Source organism: Cornus florida, unplaced genomic scaffold, assembly GCF_030987335.1.
Source record: "Cornus florida cultivar Cherokee Brave unplaced genomic scaffold, ASM3098733v1 CherokeeBrave_3.0.0_Hap2_Chr04, whole genome shotgun sequence".
In the NCBI taxonomy this organism is placed as follows: Eukaryota; Viridiplantae; Streptophyta; class Magnoliopsida; order Cornales; family Cornaceae; genus Cornus; species Cornus florida.
The window spans coordinates 88,703,033-88,722,767 of record NW_026775574.1 but is presented as its reverse complement, the minus strand read 5'-3'; the positions used below and the strand labels follow the sequence as shown (position 1 = coordinate 88,722,767).

The 19,735-nt window shown below is 35.9% G+C and overlaps 1 protein-coding gene and 1 pseudogene across 1 annotated transcript; both read left to right on the top strand.

Annotated features, from left to right (window-relative positions):
* Positions 1-12,403, top strand: part of LOC132305297 (uncharacterized) — a 114,537-nt pseudogene extending 102,134 nt beyond the window's left edge.
* A 5,735-nt stretch (positions 12,404-18,138) lies between these two features.
* Positions 18,139-18,981, top strand: LOC132305296 (uncharacterized). The gene has a single exon (XM_059802962.1). It carries the CDS (start codon positions 18,139-18,141, stop codon positions 18,979-18,981), a length of 843 nt encoding a protein of 280 aa, XP_059658945.1.
* Positions 18,982-19,735: the final 754 nt, after the last annotated feature.

Sequence of the window (19,735 nt, the reverse complement as noted above, 5' to 3'; positions counted from 1 at the left end):
TTGCAATTTACTTAATGGCATCCAAAAGAGGAAGATTGATGTTGACTTGCTTAAAAACTTCCATCATGTCATGTGTTTTCCCTTCTTGCCTCCCATAAGGCGAAGTTTCTTTTAAAGCATAAGGGAATGGAGCTTTTGGCTCACAAGACTTTGTAATTTGAGAGGATGATGGAGAAGATTGAGAATTCTGGTTAGGAACATTTTCTTTCAAAGAAGTAGGAGTGGAATTGGGAATTGGATAGGTGACAACTTTAGGTTGCACCGATTCATTGTCTTCCTTTGGTAGTTCAACCTTATTGTCCACTTGCTTACCACTTCTCAAGGTGGTGATGGCTTGCGCTTGAGCTTGGGAAGAACGCCCCGATGTAGGGTTTACTTCCACACAAAATTGGGCTTTTGGATTCCTCTCGGGTTGACTAGGCAATTTCCCAATTTCTCTTACATTCAATGCATTAGCTATAGTCCCAATTTGGGATTCAAGCTTTGATATGGATCGAGAGTGGGAATGCAACATGTTGTTATCCTTCTGCAAGCTACCCAAGGCTATCAAAACCTGATCTTCGAATGTAGAATTACTAGAAAGTGCTTGAGGATAATGAAAGCCAACTTGGAAATCATATATTTGAGGATGTGAGAGATCATTCATTCTTTGATGATGGAAAGAAAAAGAAACAAACCCTTGAGAACCTCAATTTCTTTTATGAGGTGGAATGTATTTTCTTTGAAAATTTTTAGCTTGATAAGGGCTTGAGCTTTCATCCACAATGGAACATATGCATTTGAATAGGGGTGAGCAAATATAGCATTAACTTGTTCAAAGTGTTCATTAACAACATGTCCATGGGGAGAACCAAAAGTAGTATGCAAAACAGTTGAACATGTCATGCAAGGCTTACAAAGATGAGTTGTATGATGAAAAGGAGATGAATTGATAGCCTGTTTTTGATTCAACAAGAATTGATCAAGCCGAGAAGTGTAATATTTGTGCAAAGAATTTTCACTCATTTTTTCAAAAAGGTGCCAAATGTCATCTTCATGCTTCCCAAAATACGAACCTCCACATGAGGTATCAACTATGTCCTTTTGCATGTCGGATAGGCTTTCATAGAAGTATTGGATAACTTGCCATTTTGGAATACCATGATGCGGACACTTTCTTAGCAAGTCATTCAATCTCTCCCAAGCCTCATACAACAACTCTCATTCCTTTTGAGAAAATTCTCTAATTGAAGCACACATTACATTGGTCAAACTTATGGGGTAAAATTTTTTTAAAAACTCATTTTTGCATTTGTACCCAAGATATTATTGAATTTACCCCTAAAGTATTGAACTAATGCTTTGCTTTGTTTTTAAGCGTGAAAGGGAAGAGAAGTAATTTAAGAACTTCCTCCGGGACATCCATGTACCTCACGGTGGAACATAATTCAAGAAATTCATTAAGATGCTTATATGGTTCCTCTTCATCTAAGCCATAAAAGAGTGGACACATTTGAATGGTCTCGGGCTTGATTTCATATTAATTAGTCGCAAAATTAGGCAACACAATGCAAGTAGGTGCATGGTATGCATGAAGATTATAATGATCACGAAGGACTATTGGAGGAATTGGAGCTTAAACTCCGGGGTCATGTTGATTAAGAGGTAGGTTTTGCATGAAACGTAGGTCTAAGTAGCCAAGATTACCCTCTAGATTTTCCATGTGAATGCCTAGAATGTATGATATGACAAGGTTTATACGAGACTACAAGCAACACACAAATCACAACAAAACAAGCAAACATTCATCCTTCGCAACAAATCAACAATCAACAAACTTGCTCCACAAACAATGTTCCCATACTCCCATGCTCAAACAATATACAAAGAACAATTAAGAAAGCCTCCACGCAGGCTCACAATTTATCTAAGAAATTAAAAACAAGCCTCTACGCGGGCCGACGATTTAACTAAGGGATTAAGTAAGAAAAAACTCACAAAAGTCCTTTAGCACTTCAACGCCAAATTTATAGCTTAGCTTAGCAAATTTTTTTAAATTTTTAGCATTTTTCCTTGCTTGCTTAGCTCATTTGCTTGGATGCTCCTTTGCTTGGCTCCTAGCTCAATGCTCCTTGTCAAAGATGAACAAACACAATAAGTAATCAAAAGAAAAATAAAAACAAAGTAAAGACACGATCAAAAGAGTACAAATTCCTAATTGAAACCACAAACATGACGTTGCCTAATCCCCGGCAACGGCGCCAAAATTTGACGACGCCGCTTGATATACGTCAAAATAATGTAGTGAATGTGCAATTCAAGAAAAGCCTTTTAGGTCAAGTTTAAATTTATGAAACCACTACCACCACTACTACTAACGTAGCAAGGGCGAGTAGGGATCGTCCCAAGGGATTGGAGTCGTACTAGCTTGTGGAATCACTATTAGGGTTAGTAAGTCGATTGATCAAACAAATTGTTAGTTGGTTGATTAAACTAGAGAACAAATTAAACTAAATAATTGAATGCAACAAAGAGTAAGTAAAAGAGAGAGAGAAATCTTGGGATTTAGAAGTCACCACCAAGCAATGCTTTTCTACACCCTTAACTAGTGATTAATGAGGGAAATGTGTGTTGCAATATTGATGTGTGTGTGTGTTTGGTTGATTCAATTAGCAAGGGTAACCAATTAAGTATATATTATCTAATCAACATGTGAAAAGCATAATATATCTAGCAATTAAGTATTTATTGTCTAAATAGCATGTGAAAAACACAATATATCTAGTAAGTCATTAATCATTTCATTAAGCTCACAAGCCAAATACACCACAAGGTTGAAGACATATGCTACTTGCATTCAAAAGTATGAAACATCAAATAACAAGCATAGATTGTCCTCCCATCTAACAACTATGCTACCACTACACTACAATTAAGCTAATGACATGAAATTAAACTAATTAAGCTAAGGGAGAGGCACAATCCATCAAGAAATGAGTATGGACCATCTAAAAAATTACAAGAGCATTCCTTTAAGCACTATGTTTTGACAATCTCTAGATCTATAACATTAATACACATAGACATGTATCAATAACATAAAAGATAGAGACAAACACATGAACATCTATTCTAGCATACATAGACATATGGATAGAATGAAATGATCAATTGGAAGTATTAAACCACATAAATCATTGAATAAACAAGATATATATATATATATATATATATATATATATATATATATATAAGTGTTAAAACATGTATTACAACACTAATCCCTCAATAATACACAAAATCAAGATGTAGAAAGCATGCTTGGGGCTAACCCTAGCCCCAAGAGGATGTCTAGCCACTCATGGTAGTGCTTCTCCAACCCTCAAGGGCTAACTCCATGGTAGAGATTTGCTCCTTGGTTGATGAAGAATCTCCAATGGTGTCTCTAGCCTCCTCCCCCTCTAAGCTTGCTCTCCAAAAGATGATATGATATGTTATTAGGTGATATTGTGTAAAAAATAATTCTTATCCTTATATATGTAAATGGCACCCAAAATATTCCCCAATGATTGGATAAAGGACAACTTTCAATGAGCTGGAAATTTAAATTTTTCGCACTGGAAGAAGTTCGATCGATCGAACCTTGGACTTGGATCGATCGAACATGGCTGAGATCTATCGAACTTAGGTTGGATCGATCTTCATTGGTGGTGCTTTTTGGATAAAGACAAATCTGAGATATTTTGAAGATATTTTTGGGAAAAGGACAAAAGTGGTTGGTAGGGTGGTACAACTAGATAAGATCAATCATTTGGATAAGGACAAAGCAGTTCGATCGATTGAAGAATGATGTTGGATCGATTGAACTTTTGAGATCTCTAAAATGTCATCATGGCTCTGGTCCATCTTGAAGTGCTGAGATCGATTATGTTAGATTAATCAAACTTTGATCTGACATCGATCGAAGATGTTGCTTTCCACCTTTTTTTCCTTTTGCTTCCAATTGGCTCCTTTCTTTGATTCATCCCAGAATCGCTTCATTTCTGCTCTTATTTGGCTGAGTTAGCTTATTTTCGGGATAAATGCCTAAAAATGGAAATAATACGAAATCAATCTAAAACGGTAAAGTAAGATAGGTAAAGGTACTAGAATGCCTAAGCTTAAGGGGCTTAAATACGCACTTTTTAGCACTCATCACCAATCAAGTTGCAACCTGGGAAGAATGATGGAGTTAATGAGAAAGTATACTAACAATACTAAGGCTATTTTATACTCCATTCCTTTCAAAGGGAATTTAACTTTATAAGAAGGTAATTTTAGTAATTTTGTTTTATTATATTGATAGTGAATGAATTATCAAATTCTATTTATTGTGGGTCCATACAAATGAAATGATTCACTTTAATGCAAGAAGTTTAAATTGGTAATGTGACCAAAAAAATGGGATAGTTAAAAATGGAAAGATTTACATTTATTTTGGGATGGATAGAGCATATGGTATCCCGGTTTAATGCACAATAATGTTTTCTTTTTTATTTTTTATGTATCAAAGTAAATTGAGGGGTTATACAACTGTGCATTGGTTAGGGTACCCCCTTTAGGGAGTATTGCGTGATCTGAGCATGCCATGGTATGTCCATCTACAAATAAAAATTGATGTCAACCAACTTAATGTTGTATGGTCATCGGATTAGTATGAGCATGCATATCTATACACACACACACACGCACAAATATCTATTTTATTTATAGATCTCCGCATATACAACGATATATATTTGTTTGTTTGTATGATATGCTTGTATTTATTGTACATAGTCGAGATGAGTTTGTACACTTATAGCATCTCCAACCGTTGTGCATATATTTTTGTGTAAATCTGATATGTCAGAGTAGATTTACACAAAAATTTTGTACTACATATTTTTAGCTTCAACAGTTGTTTTATATCTTTTGGGTAAAAAAATATCCTCTAATAACAATCGACCACGTGTCATACCCAAGGCCCTACAAACCTACTTGATTCACTTTACTTTTTAGCGATTAAACCTCACAACCTAATCCTCTTCAATTAGGAAAAAAAAAAAATTTCCCCTATATTTCACTTTCCCACCCCGCCAATGGCAAACCTTTCCCGCCGCCACCAGAATTCTTACTTAATAACAAATAATAAAATAAGATTCAAGTGTGTAGAAACTACAGAAACCAAAAATATGCAATAATAATTGTGATTGAATTGACTAATCACCAAAAAAGAAAAAAAAAAATTGTATAATTGCAATTATATAAAATCGTGATTAAAATATATATCTAATCTTTGGCTAGTACATATGTGATACCCCTCGATTCTAGAGCCACTGGTGATAAAGTCCGGGCACAGATCCGAGGGATACCAAACAATTAATATATAAACAAGCAAGAGTACAAAAGAATTTAAAATAGAATAATACGCAGAGCAGAAATCCAAAATAAAAATCCTCAAACTTTAAATAATATATTAATATTATTTAAATCCTTCAAATCCGTACAACTTGGGAATCCATCTAGTGGACCACTAATAATTCCAACTGATAAATAAATTTACAGAATAAAATCCAAACTAAAATAAGAAAGAAAATCCTATGTAGTCGGAAGAGTGAGTGTCTATATCTGCATCAACAGGATCAAGCTCTAAGCCTGGTATTGTCGAACACCTAAAAAATAAGAGTGGGTCAGGCCCACATGCAAGTTCCATCCTACTACAATCCGTACATAAACCCAATACGCAGATACATCCTAGATAGCTCGGCAATATCTAAAATAGTCCATATAGATATAGATACACACTATAGGATATTCACTAACCTATAGTCATCACGCCTGAGTAGAAGGTAACACGTAAAACGCCGTAGCGTAGTCATACACACCTAGACCTACCAAGGAACTTCATTAGGTCCAGTTATCCATCCACGCGATATACGCATCCTAACCATGATCAGGAGACTCAAGCTCGTATCATGGTACTATAAGTATATATATAAATTCATTCCCAGTGTAGAAAAATAAAACAAATATCCATTATGTCGTTCAACTATTTTAGTTGACAGGACATGCATCCATATAGGATTTAACTATTTTAGTTAATCCATTCCTTATGTATGAAGGGGTAGGACTTAGCTTTTTGATTTAATCCATTCCTGATATGTTACCGTCTCATACCGGTACATATAATGCAAATGATCCACAAATGATGCACATTCATTAGAACATCAAATACATCCAGAGTCCGACATAACAGCAATCAGATATAAACAAGATTCTATTATGCATACAGTACATGATTAAAATCAAGAAACATTCGTTCAAATTGCTACAGTAATGATAAATAATTTAAACCATCCATTCCCCATATAATTGACAGAATAAAAAATATATTAGTTCAGCAATTAACATCCATAACATGATGTAATGATTTTCAGAATTTTAAACTGACCACATTATATTAGAAATCCGAAACCATACTCTCATACTAGTTAATTAAAATCACTAAAATAAAGACTAGTAATGAAATCCTCCACAATCCTTGACGGCATGAAAGTTAACATTTACATCACATGACGTCCATTTGACCGTCCACTCCAAAACCTGTGCCTGATGTAATATGACACTCTGAAGTCTAAACTGCATAGTATATGAAACCCCAACAGTATTCCCATACTAGTCCATTTAGTTCGTTAAAACAAAATTAGCAACTAAAATTCCTACCACTCCTGACAACATGCCATTTAATATCTAAGTTCATGAAGTCTGTGACCATGTCCTAAACTGACCTTTTTGGCCTCCTTTAATTTATATATATAATTTATATAACATCCCAAAAATAATTCAATGCCAGTTAGTTTAAGTTATTAAAACAAACTTAGTAACTTAAACCTTCCTCCTTCCTTAACAGCATGCCTATTCTACGTTTCCGTTTCATGATGCCCCTTGGGATTAGCACCCTAGCATAAACCAACTATTCGAGGGTCTTAATAGGTTAATTTTTACACATTTGGAACCCCCTTTATTTTTCAGTAATTACCTTTAAGCCCCTGAAATCAGAAAAATATCCGAAAACGTAAAAAAAAAACCACTCACTGAGCAATTTCAAAAGAGGAGCCGGCTCCACAAAAGTATGGAGCCTACTCTACCCTCTTGGAGCCACCTCCACAAGAGTGTGGAGCCTCCTCCACTCTCTTAGCCTCCATTTTTTCCTTCTCTGTTACCTCTGTTTGCCTTCTCCGCTTCCGGTAAAGCTTCAGTCCTCTGTCCCACCTTTGTTAAAGATATTTAAGGTTCAATTTAAGTCCTAACAACCCTAGAAACTTCTCCAATTCTAGTATGAATTAATTGACAAAAACATAAACCATAATTGAAACAGTTTATGCTTCCTCTGTTTGCCTTCTCCGCTTCCAGCAAAGTTCAACCCTCTGCTCCAGAATTTTTTTAAAGTTCTTAGGGTTCAATTAAGTCCCAACCATCCTAAAGACTCCTCAAATATCAACAAGCATTGCTTGACAAAAATTTAAAACTGAACAAAATAGTTTATGCAAGGAACACAATTTCAGTTCACCTAAATATACGAACAGTTTAAAGTCTGTTACCATGCATCAAAATTCCATTTTAAAGTTTAATTAATTTCCTGGAGACTATATAGAATGCACAGAACACAAGTTTACAGGAAGGAGATAGAATGAAACTTGCTTTTAGGATTCGGTTTGAAACCTTCAACGCCATCTCAAGTTTCAGAATTCTCTAAGATCATTCCTTCCTCTGATCACTGTTTCATCCCTTTGTTACTTCTTAATTCCATCCCAAAGCAACCCCTTCTTTTTCCTCTAGCCTTACAGGTGATCTCTCACGACCCTCTCTTATTCCCTCTGCAGCTTCTCTCTGTTTTTCCTCTCAAGATACTATGTCGTGAATAGGGTTTTCAACCTAGCAGACCATACTGTCTTATATATATAGGTTCCTGCTAGACCCTAATCCTAATTCCACGACTATTTAAAAGTCGGCTAACTAATCTTCAAAACCCTAAACCTACACTATATACACTACCATCTTTTAACCTACTTTTAATTAACTAAATTACATCACAATTAAATCATCTAATTAAAAACAAATAAATAATTATAACTACATAAGTCACTTACAACACATTGACAATTTCAAGTCAAATAAATAATTAAATAAAAACACAATTAGACAATATTAATTTAAATAAACACAATTAATCAATTAAGAAAACAAAACAACTAAGTCACATAATTAAATCAATTAAATGAAAAACAAAATTAAATTATCAATTATATCCTTTTGAAAACTAGGGGTATTACAACATATTTATCTCATTAGAATAGAATGTAAGAGGATAAAAAATCTAAAAAGAAATTAGAATCTACAGATATGATTGCAGAAGATAAGATGAAACAAAAGTGACGAATCAAACTATTTTTATTAAATAAATAAATAAAAGATGGTCGAGCAGTTCTTACCTTGCCGCCAGTTACAGATTCTTCTCTATGACGCTCTAAAAGTGAGAAACAAATAGGCGTAAAGGAATTAGAGAGAAGAAAGAGAACCGCGAGTGAGAATGGGGGAGGAGAGAGAAAATATGTTGGCATTTTCTAGTGCAGTTGGCATGGCTACCAATTTATCCATGAAGAAGTTGTGTAACCATTAATCCACTGGTCTTCAGCAAGGTTTCCTTGCCAAATACCAAATTAGATTCCCATGGGTCTGTTATTTAAGAAGTTGGTGAAACAATCTCTCTTCTCGAAAGTTTTATCGCACAAGTCGAAAGGGTTCCAGATGTTGCTGAAAATCTTGTGCGTGCATCACCTGATGAACTGAAGTATGTAACAGGTGATGTGGTCAGAAGTCTTGTACAGGTTCGTTGCTCTGATTCGACTATTGAGGGGGAAGAAGAATCAGCCAAAGAAAAGAGGCAAGAGGCACTTGTGGCATTGATTGTCACATCTCTATTTGAATCTCTTGATACTTTGAACAAATTAATGTAGATGTGAGCCAACGGATAATGATACTTGATATCATGACGAAGGCAACGCAGGAGCTTGCTTATGCTAGAACCATGAAAGCAAAACATCAGCCAAGAGCCCTCATGTCTGTTGGAAATGGGGGTATTAAAAACATAAACTTTGAATGAGATTTGGAATAGATTCCACTAAGAATTTTTTGTGAATCTCTAAACGAGCACGTTTCTCTCCACAAGGAGATAAACGTGGTATATTTACTTTCTCAAATCCGTTTCCTGGTGAATGAGAAATTAGCTTCGAAGTGTGATGTTTTGATAAGCTTAAATGGGTATGCAAAATGTGGGAAGTGCTTGTCCCACATGGAAAAAATGTTGAAACCAATTAAAATTTAAATAAGCCAGATTTGGGCTTGGGCTTGGGCTTGGGCTTGGGCCTAATTATAAAGTCTGATTATTCTTTTTAGTAAATGAAATTTTGGATTAGGCCTTTATTTTTGAGCTAGGCTTATTTAAATGGGTGGTTGGTTTTTAAATTTAAATTAAAAGTTAGTTTTTTTTCCAAAGGGTTGTATCTATTTTCGAAAGGTTGCATCTGTTTTCCAAAAAGTTATATTTGTTTCTAAATGGTTGCAACTTATTGGAATAGATGTGTCTATTGGTGAACAGACACCATGTGAACCATTGCAACCAATTGGAGGGATGTGCCCAATGATGAAGAGACACATATAAATGGTTGTGTTTAATGATACAGAGACACACCCAATCCAAAAAGGCACCTCTATTTCTATAAATACCCCTTTGGGCTGCCATTTGTTTTTGTTCAATTCAATTTTCTCTCTCTCCCTCTCTAGACTTGAACCCAACTCAAGTGGGTTCAAACCATAGGTCAAGTGGTTCGAGCCACTTAGACCCTAATCTAATTTCATCGAGCCATATTAAAATTAGTCCGAACCATTTGGTTCGGATTGTATCCAATTCAGCATTTATATAGTATAGATGCATTTTTGAGTTAGAGAGAGTATTACACGGAGGAGGTTCGCCGTATCCACGAGTTTGTAGTGCTGCTACTGGTAGATGTAGACCGTTATATCCTGGGAGATAGACGCCACTGAATCCGTTAGCACCATAGCGGGGTGAATCTGTCTTAAGATTGTTGTTAAAATATATGCTTCATGTGACATTTAAGATATAATAACCCTTATACTAATATGATATGAGATAATTACTAATATGCTAAGAAATAATTAATTAAATATGTAACTATATATTTAATTAAATATGCAAAATAAAACAATAAATTAATAGATAATAAATAAAGAACATGGATCAAGACATAGTATTCAATACTAGCCTCGGTCTAGGTTCTTTATTTATTATTTATTAATTTATTGCTTTATTTTGCAATTTAATTAAATAAATAGTTACATATTTAATTAATCATTTCTTAGCATATTGTTAATTATCTCATATCATATTAGCATAAGGGTTGTTATATCTTAAATGTCACATGAAGTATATATTTTAACAACAATATCAACCAACCGTGGTTCATTCCTAGTAGTGTGGGCCTCCTGGAGCTGGTTTGTGGAAAAAGATCTTGCGAACGGGATTTCTATTAAATTGGTCAAACTCGTATGAAAGAGAACTTCCCCCAAAATGGGGTCTCATCAAAAGAGGAAAGACACGCAGATGGAGCCTCCAATCAGCAAATATACTAGAAAACCAGGGATTTGACTTGCTGGGTAGGGACCTTATTGTACTGGGGAAACTTATTGTACTGCGTGCTTCCCGCCATGCAGGGATATGCTTGGTGTTTGTATGAAATGCGCAGCCATGCATCCAGAGGCATCTGCTTTGGCCCTTCCTCTAGTAGATATGTTAAGCTCCAGGTACCTTACATCTTTCATACATTGACATAGAGCAGGATCCTGGGGGTTGTGCCTACGGGTCAATGGCATGTGGCAGCATGGAATTTACTATTTAAACTGGTCCATAAGGATTATACAAGAAAAATTATGTATCAGGTGATTAAAGTGGTAGTTTTTCTTTGTCACTGAATAGTAGTAGGTTTGCCCCAGCTTCTTGTGTCATTGCTGATTTGCCACTGGCCTAAATGATTCGTTTATTTGTCATTGAGCTTTGTCTCCTGTTTTTCATGCAGCGAGATATGCCAACATGTAGAAGCGTATGTCAGAAGATCTACCCTTTTTGCAGCTTCATGCATATTGGTGGCCCTTCACCCCTCTTATATAGCATCTAGTTTGGTTGAAGGAATCCTGAATTTCTAAAGGGCTTGAGTAGGTCCGAAGATGGGCTCTTCATGTAGCTGAATCAGACACAGATAGAGGGTGTTACATGGTAAGCATCATAAGCTGAAGTGCATACATATAAATATGCATGGACCAAGTTATAATATTATATTATATGAGAAATTCAAACGGGCCTTAATAATATTAGTTATGAGCTTATTCACAAGCCTGCACAAGTTTAATTGGAACAAGCTAAGGCTTGGTTTGTTTGTAAATGAGCATTCAAATTTAAAATTGAGCTCATCTCTCCTTGATAAATGAATACGAGCCAAGTCTTTAGCAAGTTGTGCCTGAGCTGTTCAAGAACAGATTGATTGCTTTTAACCACTTATAGGAAATTGTTTACAGAGCATTATCAATGTGTTCCACTGTTGGGAACTTTTAGTAATAGTGGTACCCTGGTTATTTCTTACAAAACATATTATGTATTTTCATTTTAATTTCTGGGGCTTGGTTTGTTTTTCTTAACCGTCATAACAATCTTGATTCATGAAACATAATGGGATGTGAACCCAAAGGCCAGAGTGCAAGTTAACGCACTGAGTTGATTACAACTTCTATCATAAATCAACCTCCTATTATTAATAATAATGGGAACTTTTAGTAATAGTGGTACCCTGGTTATGTCCTACAAAACATATTATGTATTTTCATTTTAATTTCTGGGGCTTGGTTTGTTTTTCTTAACCGTCATTACAATCTTGATTCATGAAACATAATGGGATGGGATATGAACCCAAAGGCCAGAGTGCAAGTTAACACACTGAGTTGATTACAACTTCTATCATAAATCAACCTCTGTGAGACTTAAAAATTGAGATTCTGTTATTGGATATTGTTGGCAACCAAGGGGAACTATTATTTCCCCCCTGCGGGTATTGTTACCTGCCTTTATAGTGACACTCCAGTAATTTTAATTTTTTCCATTGATTTAAATTAATAAATTCCCATGCCCACGTGACCATTTAGACTCTCTTTTCAATCTCAGATGGCTATGACACGTCTCCAACTCCATGCTTAGATGGCCCACCTAGAACATTCATCCTTCGCTTCACAAAGACAGTGGTTGTCTCATCTGCTTCTCACTCCAATTTTTCTGTAATTTTATTGATGTATCATATTTTATGTATCTGTTTTAATCAAACATAGTGTGCTTATGATGTTTACCGCGCATTAGTCACATATTGTACCGTTCATGCTCTCTTTTGAAATTATTTTATGGAGCGAGTTCACAAAACCTTAGAATGTCGCCAAGCTTATGTATGACTGTGTGACCTTTGAACAGAGTTTGGGTAGATCAAACTAAAGTTATAGGGTGATGGTATGTGTAGAGAAAGTAATAGACATATAGGGGTGGCAAATGGGCGGGTTGGACCGGGTTTGGGTTGAGTTGAAATTGGACGGGTCAATATGGGTCAAGACCCATATTCAACCCATTCAGAATGGATTAAATTCTAACATTGAATTCAAGTTTGAGTTTCAAATGTGGCTTATGTTATTTTATCTTTTTCACTGTGCTATATACAAGCACGAGAGGTGAGGTGCCGTGCCGACCTTAGAGCTTGGGTTGAGTCAGTCCGAAGCGATAGTCAGAAGCCAAATCCGAGAAGCGCGTGAGTTGCACGGTGAGTTTTAGATCTTATGGTGAACTTGCACAAATCACACACCCACTATATTTTGTGAATTTCTATACTCACATACCCATTTTTCTTAATCTCTCAAATCACACACCCACCACCCACTTTTCTGAATCTCTCAAATCACACTCTTACTTACACACCCACTTTTCTAAATCTCTTAAATCACACACCCACTATATTTAATCCGCGAATCGGATTTTTACCGGCCTAATCTGTTATCCAATCCGTGAGTGTCATGTACAATCCAATCTGATCCGCACGGATCGAACCAGATTAGATCAAATTTGTAGATTCACTTTTTGATGTAGTCGATTGAATTTTTTATACAACAATAAACCAGAAACTATTTTTTTTTTTTTTTCACCTCTAATTTAACAAACTAATTGTCTTATAGTTAAATATATAAATTTAACAAATAAGTATTTATTAGTTCTAAAATTCTCACTTTATTTCTATAAGATAGCAATAGAATTAAAAAGAAAAAGAACCAAAAAAACACACCACTGCCACCAATAAAAGCCTCACCAACCAACATCCCTCAACCCCAAACAAACCCAAATGAACCCTATGTTTATTATACCCAAGCCACAACCTACTGTCGTCAAACCCCAAACCATCACTAGAGATCACAACTATCATATCCCTGAGCAACCCATCAAACCCATTTCGGCAACCCAATCACCCTTACCAATCTACCCACTATGGAGGGAAAAATTTCCTCCAATAAGAATGAGACACGTCACCATTATACAAATCTGTTTTTTGGAGATCTCAGAAGCCCATCCAGATCAAGCCCAAGTTACGTTGTGTTTTAACCCGTTATCATTTATGTTGGGCCTCCGAAGCCAGACAAAAGTACCGATCAGCCCAACATCACTGCTGTTGGAGTTTTGGTCCATTAGTCAAGTCATTTACACTAAATCGCATCCGGCCCAAGTATAACTAAGTATGGCTTAGTCCTATTTAACAAAGGAGTCAACTCGAATGGAAAGTTTTTATACAAAGCAAATTCTACATAGGAAATATCATACAATGGAAAGAACTCTATTTGTAAAGAAAGTCATATATGGAAAGAATTGGAGGACAAGCAACGCGAGTCCTACCATAATTCTACCAACTTTTGTGTATAAATAGAGGTCGAGACCTGTGAAACCCCCTAATTTGGGAACACGGGTTGATCAAGTCCGCGCACAAAATTAAGGGATATCAAAACAATTAAAGTATTTAAACAAGCACTGAGTACAAAAAGAAATAAAAAGAATAAATAATTCGCTGAATGAAAATCTATTAAATAAAAATTCCATTAATAATTCTCCCAAAAGTTACAATTCAAAAATCCTGTAAATCAAGGATCCCTGATAACATAATCCAATAATCCAATGGTCTTTAAATAATATCCATTATTTAACAATAAGAAAATATCCTACATTGAAATAAGATGAATGAATGGATAAGTCCTCCAGCTGCGGATCCTCAACCTTGAGACTTGAACTTCTAATAACCTAAAAAATAAATCGCGGGTTAAACCCTACGAGCAAGTTCTCTCTACCAGACCTCTGAAAACCAATAAATAGATTACCTCTGATCAAAAGCAAAACTAATAAAGTCTTTATCTTTAATGTACATAATTATATACAATATAACTATCATAACTATTACCAAGTTCATCAATTCCAAAACCATTATCAATGATTAATTAATAATCAAACCCAGTCCAATCCACAATTTCTTTTAAAGAAACTACTCTAACCCTAACTCCATCCTAGACAGCAATTTAATAACTTAAACCATAAAATATAATTAAAAGAACATTTTATTTAATTTCCAAAACCAATAATGATTTTAAGTATTTAAATCACACAGTCAATAACTAGACTTTGACAAATCACCCATATCACTACCAGTATTATTTTACTAATATGTATAAAATAACACACTAAACTATAAATACTAAACTATTCTACTTTAAGAATATCTAATCCTAATCCAACTTACACAAATAGTAACCATAGATGATATATTTTAATCATCTAACACACAACAATATAGTTACACTTTGGCCAATCAACCATCCCATTATAAACATATTTATTTATATATAGGCAACTCACCCATGCCTCCTTAAGTATGTTTATTTATACATTGGCAATTCAACCATGCCTCCACAAGTATATTTATTTATACTTTTAATTAGCAACTCATCCATGCTTCCTATGTATGTATTATATTCATACACATATTTAGGTAGTATATTTAACCCTTTGGCAATTCATCCATGCCTACACTTTAACCATGAATCAACCTTTAACTTAACCATTCACTGAATCATACATATCCATCTCATGCATATTATACGCATAACATTAATTTAATAATCAACCTATCACGATATACCAAATAAGAATGATACTATTAATCATCTTAAATGATATATTCATATATATATATATATATATATATATATATATATATATATATATGTATGTATATACTTCCCTCTAAACCAATCACATATTAGTTAATTCATATATATACATATATAACAAAAAAATATATATATGTACACTTCCTTCCATAACTAATATATTAATTAATTATAATTATGCTAATTAAATGTAACTAGTTATCGTAGTAGCATCCTTTAACCCTCAAACACCTAAAACACATCCCCTAGTAATTAATTTCAACATTCATAAACTTGAAATCAGCTCTGGGACATTATCGGACTCTACAGTAACTTTCTGGAATCCCAAACACCTCCCTACGCGGCCCCACACTCTCCTAAACACCCTGCACGCGCCTCCACAGCCTTTTCCACGGTCGCACGCGCTCCCACGCGCCGTTACACGAGGTGGGGGTTTGGCACACGCGCACACGCGCTTGGATGCGCTACCACGCGCACGTACGCGCTACCACGCGCGCTGGTTGGTCCTCTTGGTGACGCGGCGCGCCCCCATTGGCCGGTTGCATCGCGTTCCTATAGGTGCGCTGCACTGAATCAATCCGCCATCTTCAATGGTCCAGATCCGTGCGCTCCATAACATGTGTACACCGCGCCGCAGCTGATCAGTTCTAATATCATCACCATGCATCAGCGGCCCAGATCTGCAAGCACACCATAAAATCTTGTTCCGCACCGCATCAAAACCTTTGACTAAATATAAATTAATCTCAACGCTTCATGCTCCGTGTGCACTGTAATAGCATACATTGTGTCGCACCAGATCCCCATCCCATTTTGATGCGTCGTAAACAGAACCACAGTGTGTATATATATATAACCAGTATTTATATATATATATGTCTATAATTTTCCAAGCAAATAATTGAAAAATAAATTCTAATAAATTCCTAAAAATATAGAAAAAAATACCAGAAAAATTCAGAAAATTTACAGAACAATTCTAGAAAATAAATAAACCCTAATTACCCCTCTTGGGTCACAGATCCACCTATAAATTGATTTTAAAATATATATACAACATCTATATATACAATTAAAATCCAATACTCCAAAATTAAAAAAATAATAATTCATACTTTTAAATAATCCGTTCTAACCATTATTTAATGAATAAATTTAACCTAAAATTTTGATATTTAAGGTAAAATATTTATGAGTTCTAAGAGGAGAGTTAGAGAAAAACTCACCTGAAGTTTTCGAAACGAAACCGACGCTTCAGACTTTGATCATCTCTTCCAATCCCAACGTCCTCCTCCTCAGATTTGGCCTCCTCTTTATTGGCCTTCTCCTTATCTCTCTCTCTTATTTTTCTAATGTGTAAAAACCTTTCACCCTAAATCCTTATGTGTATATTTATACACATTAAATTCCTAATCCTATTTCAACTAAGACTATGAATTAAAATAATAACAATTAAATAATATATATCTATAAACATATATTATATTACATATATATATATATATATATATATATATACATACCTTCCATAATTAACCCATTGGTTAATTAAATCATATATACATATATATATATATATATATATGTCCTTCCATAACACCTATTAAATATATACTTAAATATATATTTATAATTATACAAAAAAAATTATTAAAATAATCACTTAACCATGGGCCTTTATTAATTAACCCAATAAGGCTCCATCCAAGCCCAAGACCATATCCATTGGTTCCACTCCCCCTAAGCCCAAACCTATTAACTTCAATAAATTAATTAATCCCATTAAATCTAATAATTACAATTAATTCACAATAAAATCACACTATCATAAAATTACACATGGTCAAATAAACAACTTAAAAATAACACAATCATGACATTCTTATAAAGCAAACCAACACACCAATTCAATCAATAATCAAGCACACCCACAAACAATCATCATATTCAATCATGAAATATATATAAAAAAAAATCATTTAAAAATAAAAATAAAAGCAATTAAACCCAAATAAATTAAATAAATCATTTAAAAATAAAATAAAAGTATTTAATTACAATTAATAAATCCTTTAAAATATTAGGGTATTACAAGACCTCCAATAAAGGGGCAAGCAATTCAATTCTTCAATAGACACTGTTCTTGCTTATTCTTATTGTTTGTTGAGTGTGTTGTATTATTTTTTCTCGATCATAATTGGTTGGGTGAAATTTTGCACCTACCCTTTGGCGCCATCTGTGGGAACTCGTGTGCAAATATATTCCCACTCTTCTTAACTACCATCCAGAATGTCGAACGGAGGATCTTCAACGGATCAACAGACGGAATTGATGCAGAAGATGCGTGAAGAATTTCTACACCAATTTGACGTACTTCGTCTGGCAAACGAAGCAAGCGTGGCACAGATCGTCTTGCTTCAACAGCAGAATAACACTCTGCAAACGGCAATGGCTCAGTTGGCACCACCACCACCAGTGGGTGACACAGCAGCACCCCCTAATCAGAATCTTCCTCTGATTATTGGACTTCCACCTAATGGGGCTCCACCTAATGGGGCACGACCCAATGAGGCTCAGCCGAATGAGGTTCAGCAACAACAGAGGGCAAGATCTGAGGCTGCGGCTTCAGATAACATCCCTCGTCGCACACAGGATGAGCAAATCGAATCCAGCTATAAGCTCACGGTGTGGTCTAATGGAATCCCAGATGGGGCAGGTGTTTAGGATGCCTTTGATGAGAAAAGACTCCTGAAGATTCAGACACCTGCTGAGATGGCTAGAGAACACAAAAATTCCTTGGTCAAAACTCCTTTCACTGACGATATGTATCTGGTCGAGAGGCCCAAGAAATTTACCATGCCCTCTTTCACCCAGTTTGATGGAACGGGGGATCCTTCTCGGCACCTAGATCATTACAACCAAAAGATGGCTTTGGATGATCGTAATGACCCTTGGATGTGCAGAGTTTTTCCTACCAGCTTGACAGGAGCAGCACTAGAGTGGTTCAGGAATAGACCGCATAAGTCTATCCCAGATTATGTAACTCTGTGCACCATGTTCCTAGCACAGTATTGCGAAAATAAGAAGCAAAAGAAGAGCATTGCCAGCCTCTTCACCATAAGGCAAAAGAAGGGGGAAACATTGCAAGATTTCTTATCACGATTCAACATGGAAGCCTCAGAAATAGCAAATTGTCATCCTGCGACTGCTATAGAGACATTTAAACTTACGATGATTCAGCGGACGAAGTTCCACATTTCCTTGGTCAAATATTCTCCTCCCGACATGCAAACTCTCAATGCCAGGGCCCAGATCTACATTCGGCTCGAGGAAAATATAGCCCACCGAGCGCAGCATGCCACCCTCGTGACGGTGGAGAACAAGCCTCGAGAAAGAATTCTAACTTCAAAGATTCAAAAAAACCAACGTCCCTCAACGCCGATCACCCAAGCACCTGAAAAGAGGCAAAGGGTAGAGGAAGGATTTACACCTCTTCGAACTACCTTGGTTCAGCTCTTCCAAGAGAATAAGATGAAGTTCACAACTCCACAGCCAATAAAGCAACCCCTGGAGCAAAAAGACAAAAGTAAGCATTGCGCTTATCATCGAGATTAGGCATTCAACCAATGATTGCAGATCCCTTAGGCGACAGGTGGAGAATATGATCGCCAGAGGTGAGTTAGTGGATTACCTCATGACAAAGAAGTATGCAAAGCCCCGCGAGGTCTATCCCCGTGGGTGGAAGGTACGCAAGTAATAGTCATTCATGCAATACATGGCAAGTCTGAAGATGATCAAGAATTCGAGGGGGTATACAGATCCAGATTGAGGGCAACCCACAAGCTCATGAAGGTATCCTCAGTTAATGCAATCGCTTCGGGAAGCATCAGTATTGGATTCGAAGATGGTGACCTGTCCAGAGTTCAACTCCCCCACGAGGATCCATTGGTCATCAGTCTGTTAGTGGCCAATTGTATGATCAATAGGGTTTTGATAGATCCAAGAAGTAGTACCAACATTATCACAAAAGCTTGAGTAGCTAGAGATCCCGTCATCATCTATTCGACCTACCTCCAGCTCGTTCATGGGATTCAATGGCACAAGAGTAGATCCCCTTGGAGTAATAGACTTGCCCGTAACTGCGGCGAAGAGGACGCTGAAGGAGAACTTTGTTTTAACAGAAATCCATCCTTCATATAATCTCATTATGGGAAGAGGCTGCATACACCGAATGAGAGGAGTTTCGTCCACCCTTCACCAGATGATGCGGTGCTTATCTCCGGATGGAAAAGAAGTGATTAATCTATGGGGCGATCAAGTCACAGCGAAGGAATGCTATATGTTGACACAGGCTGAAGTAAAGAAAGTG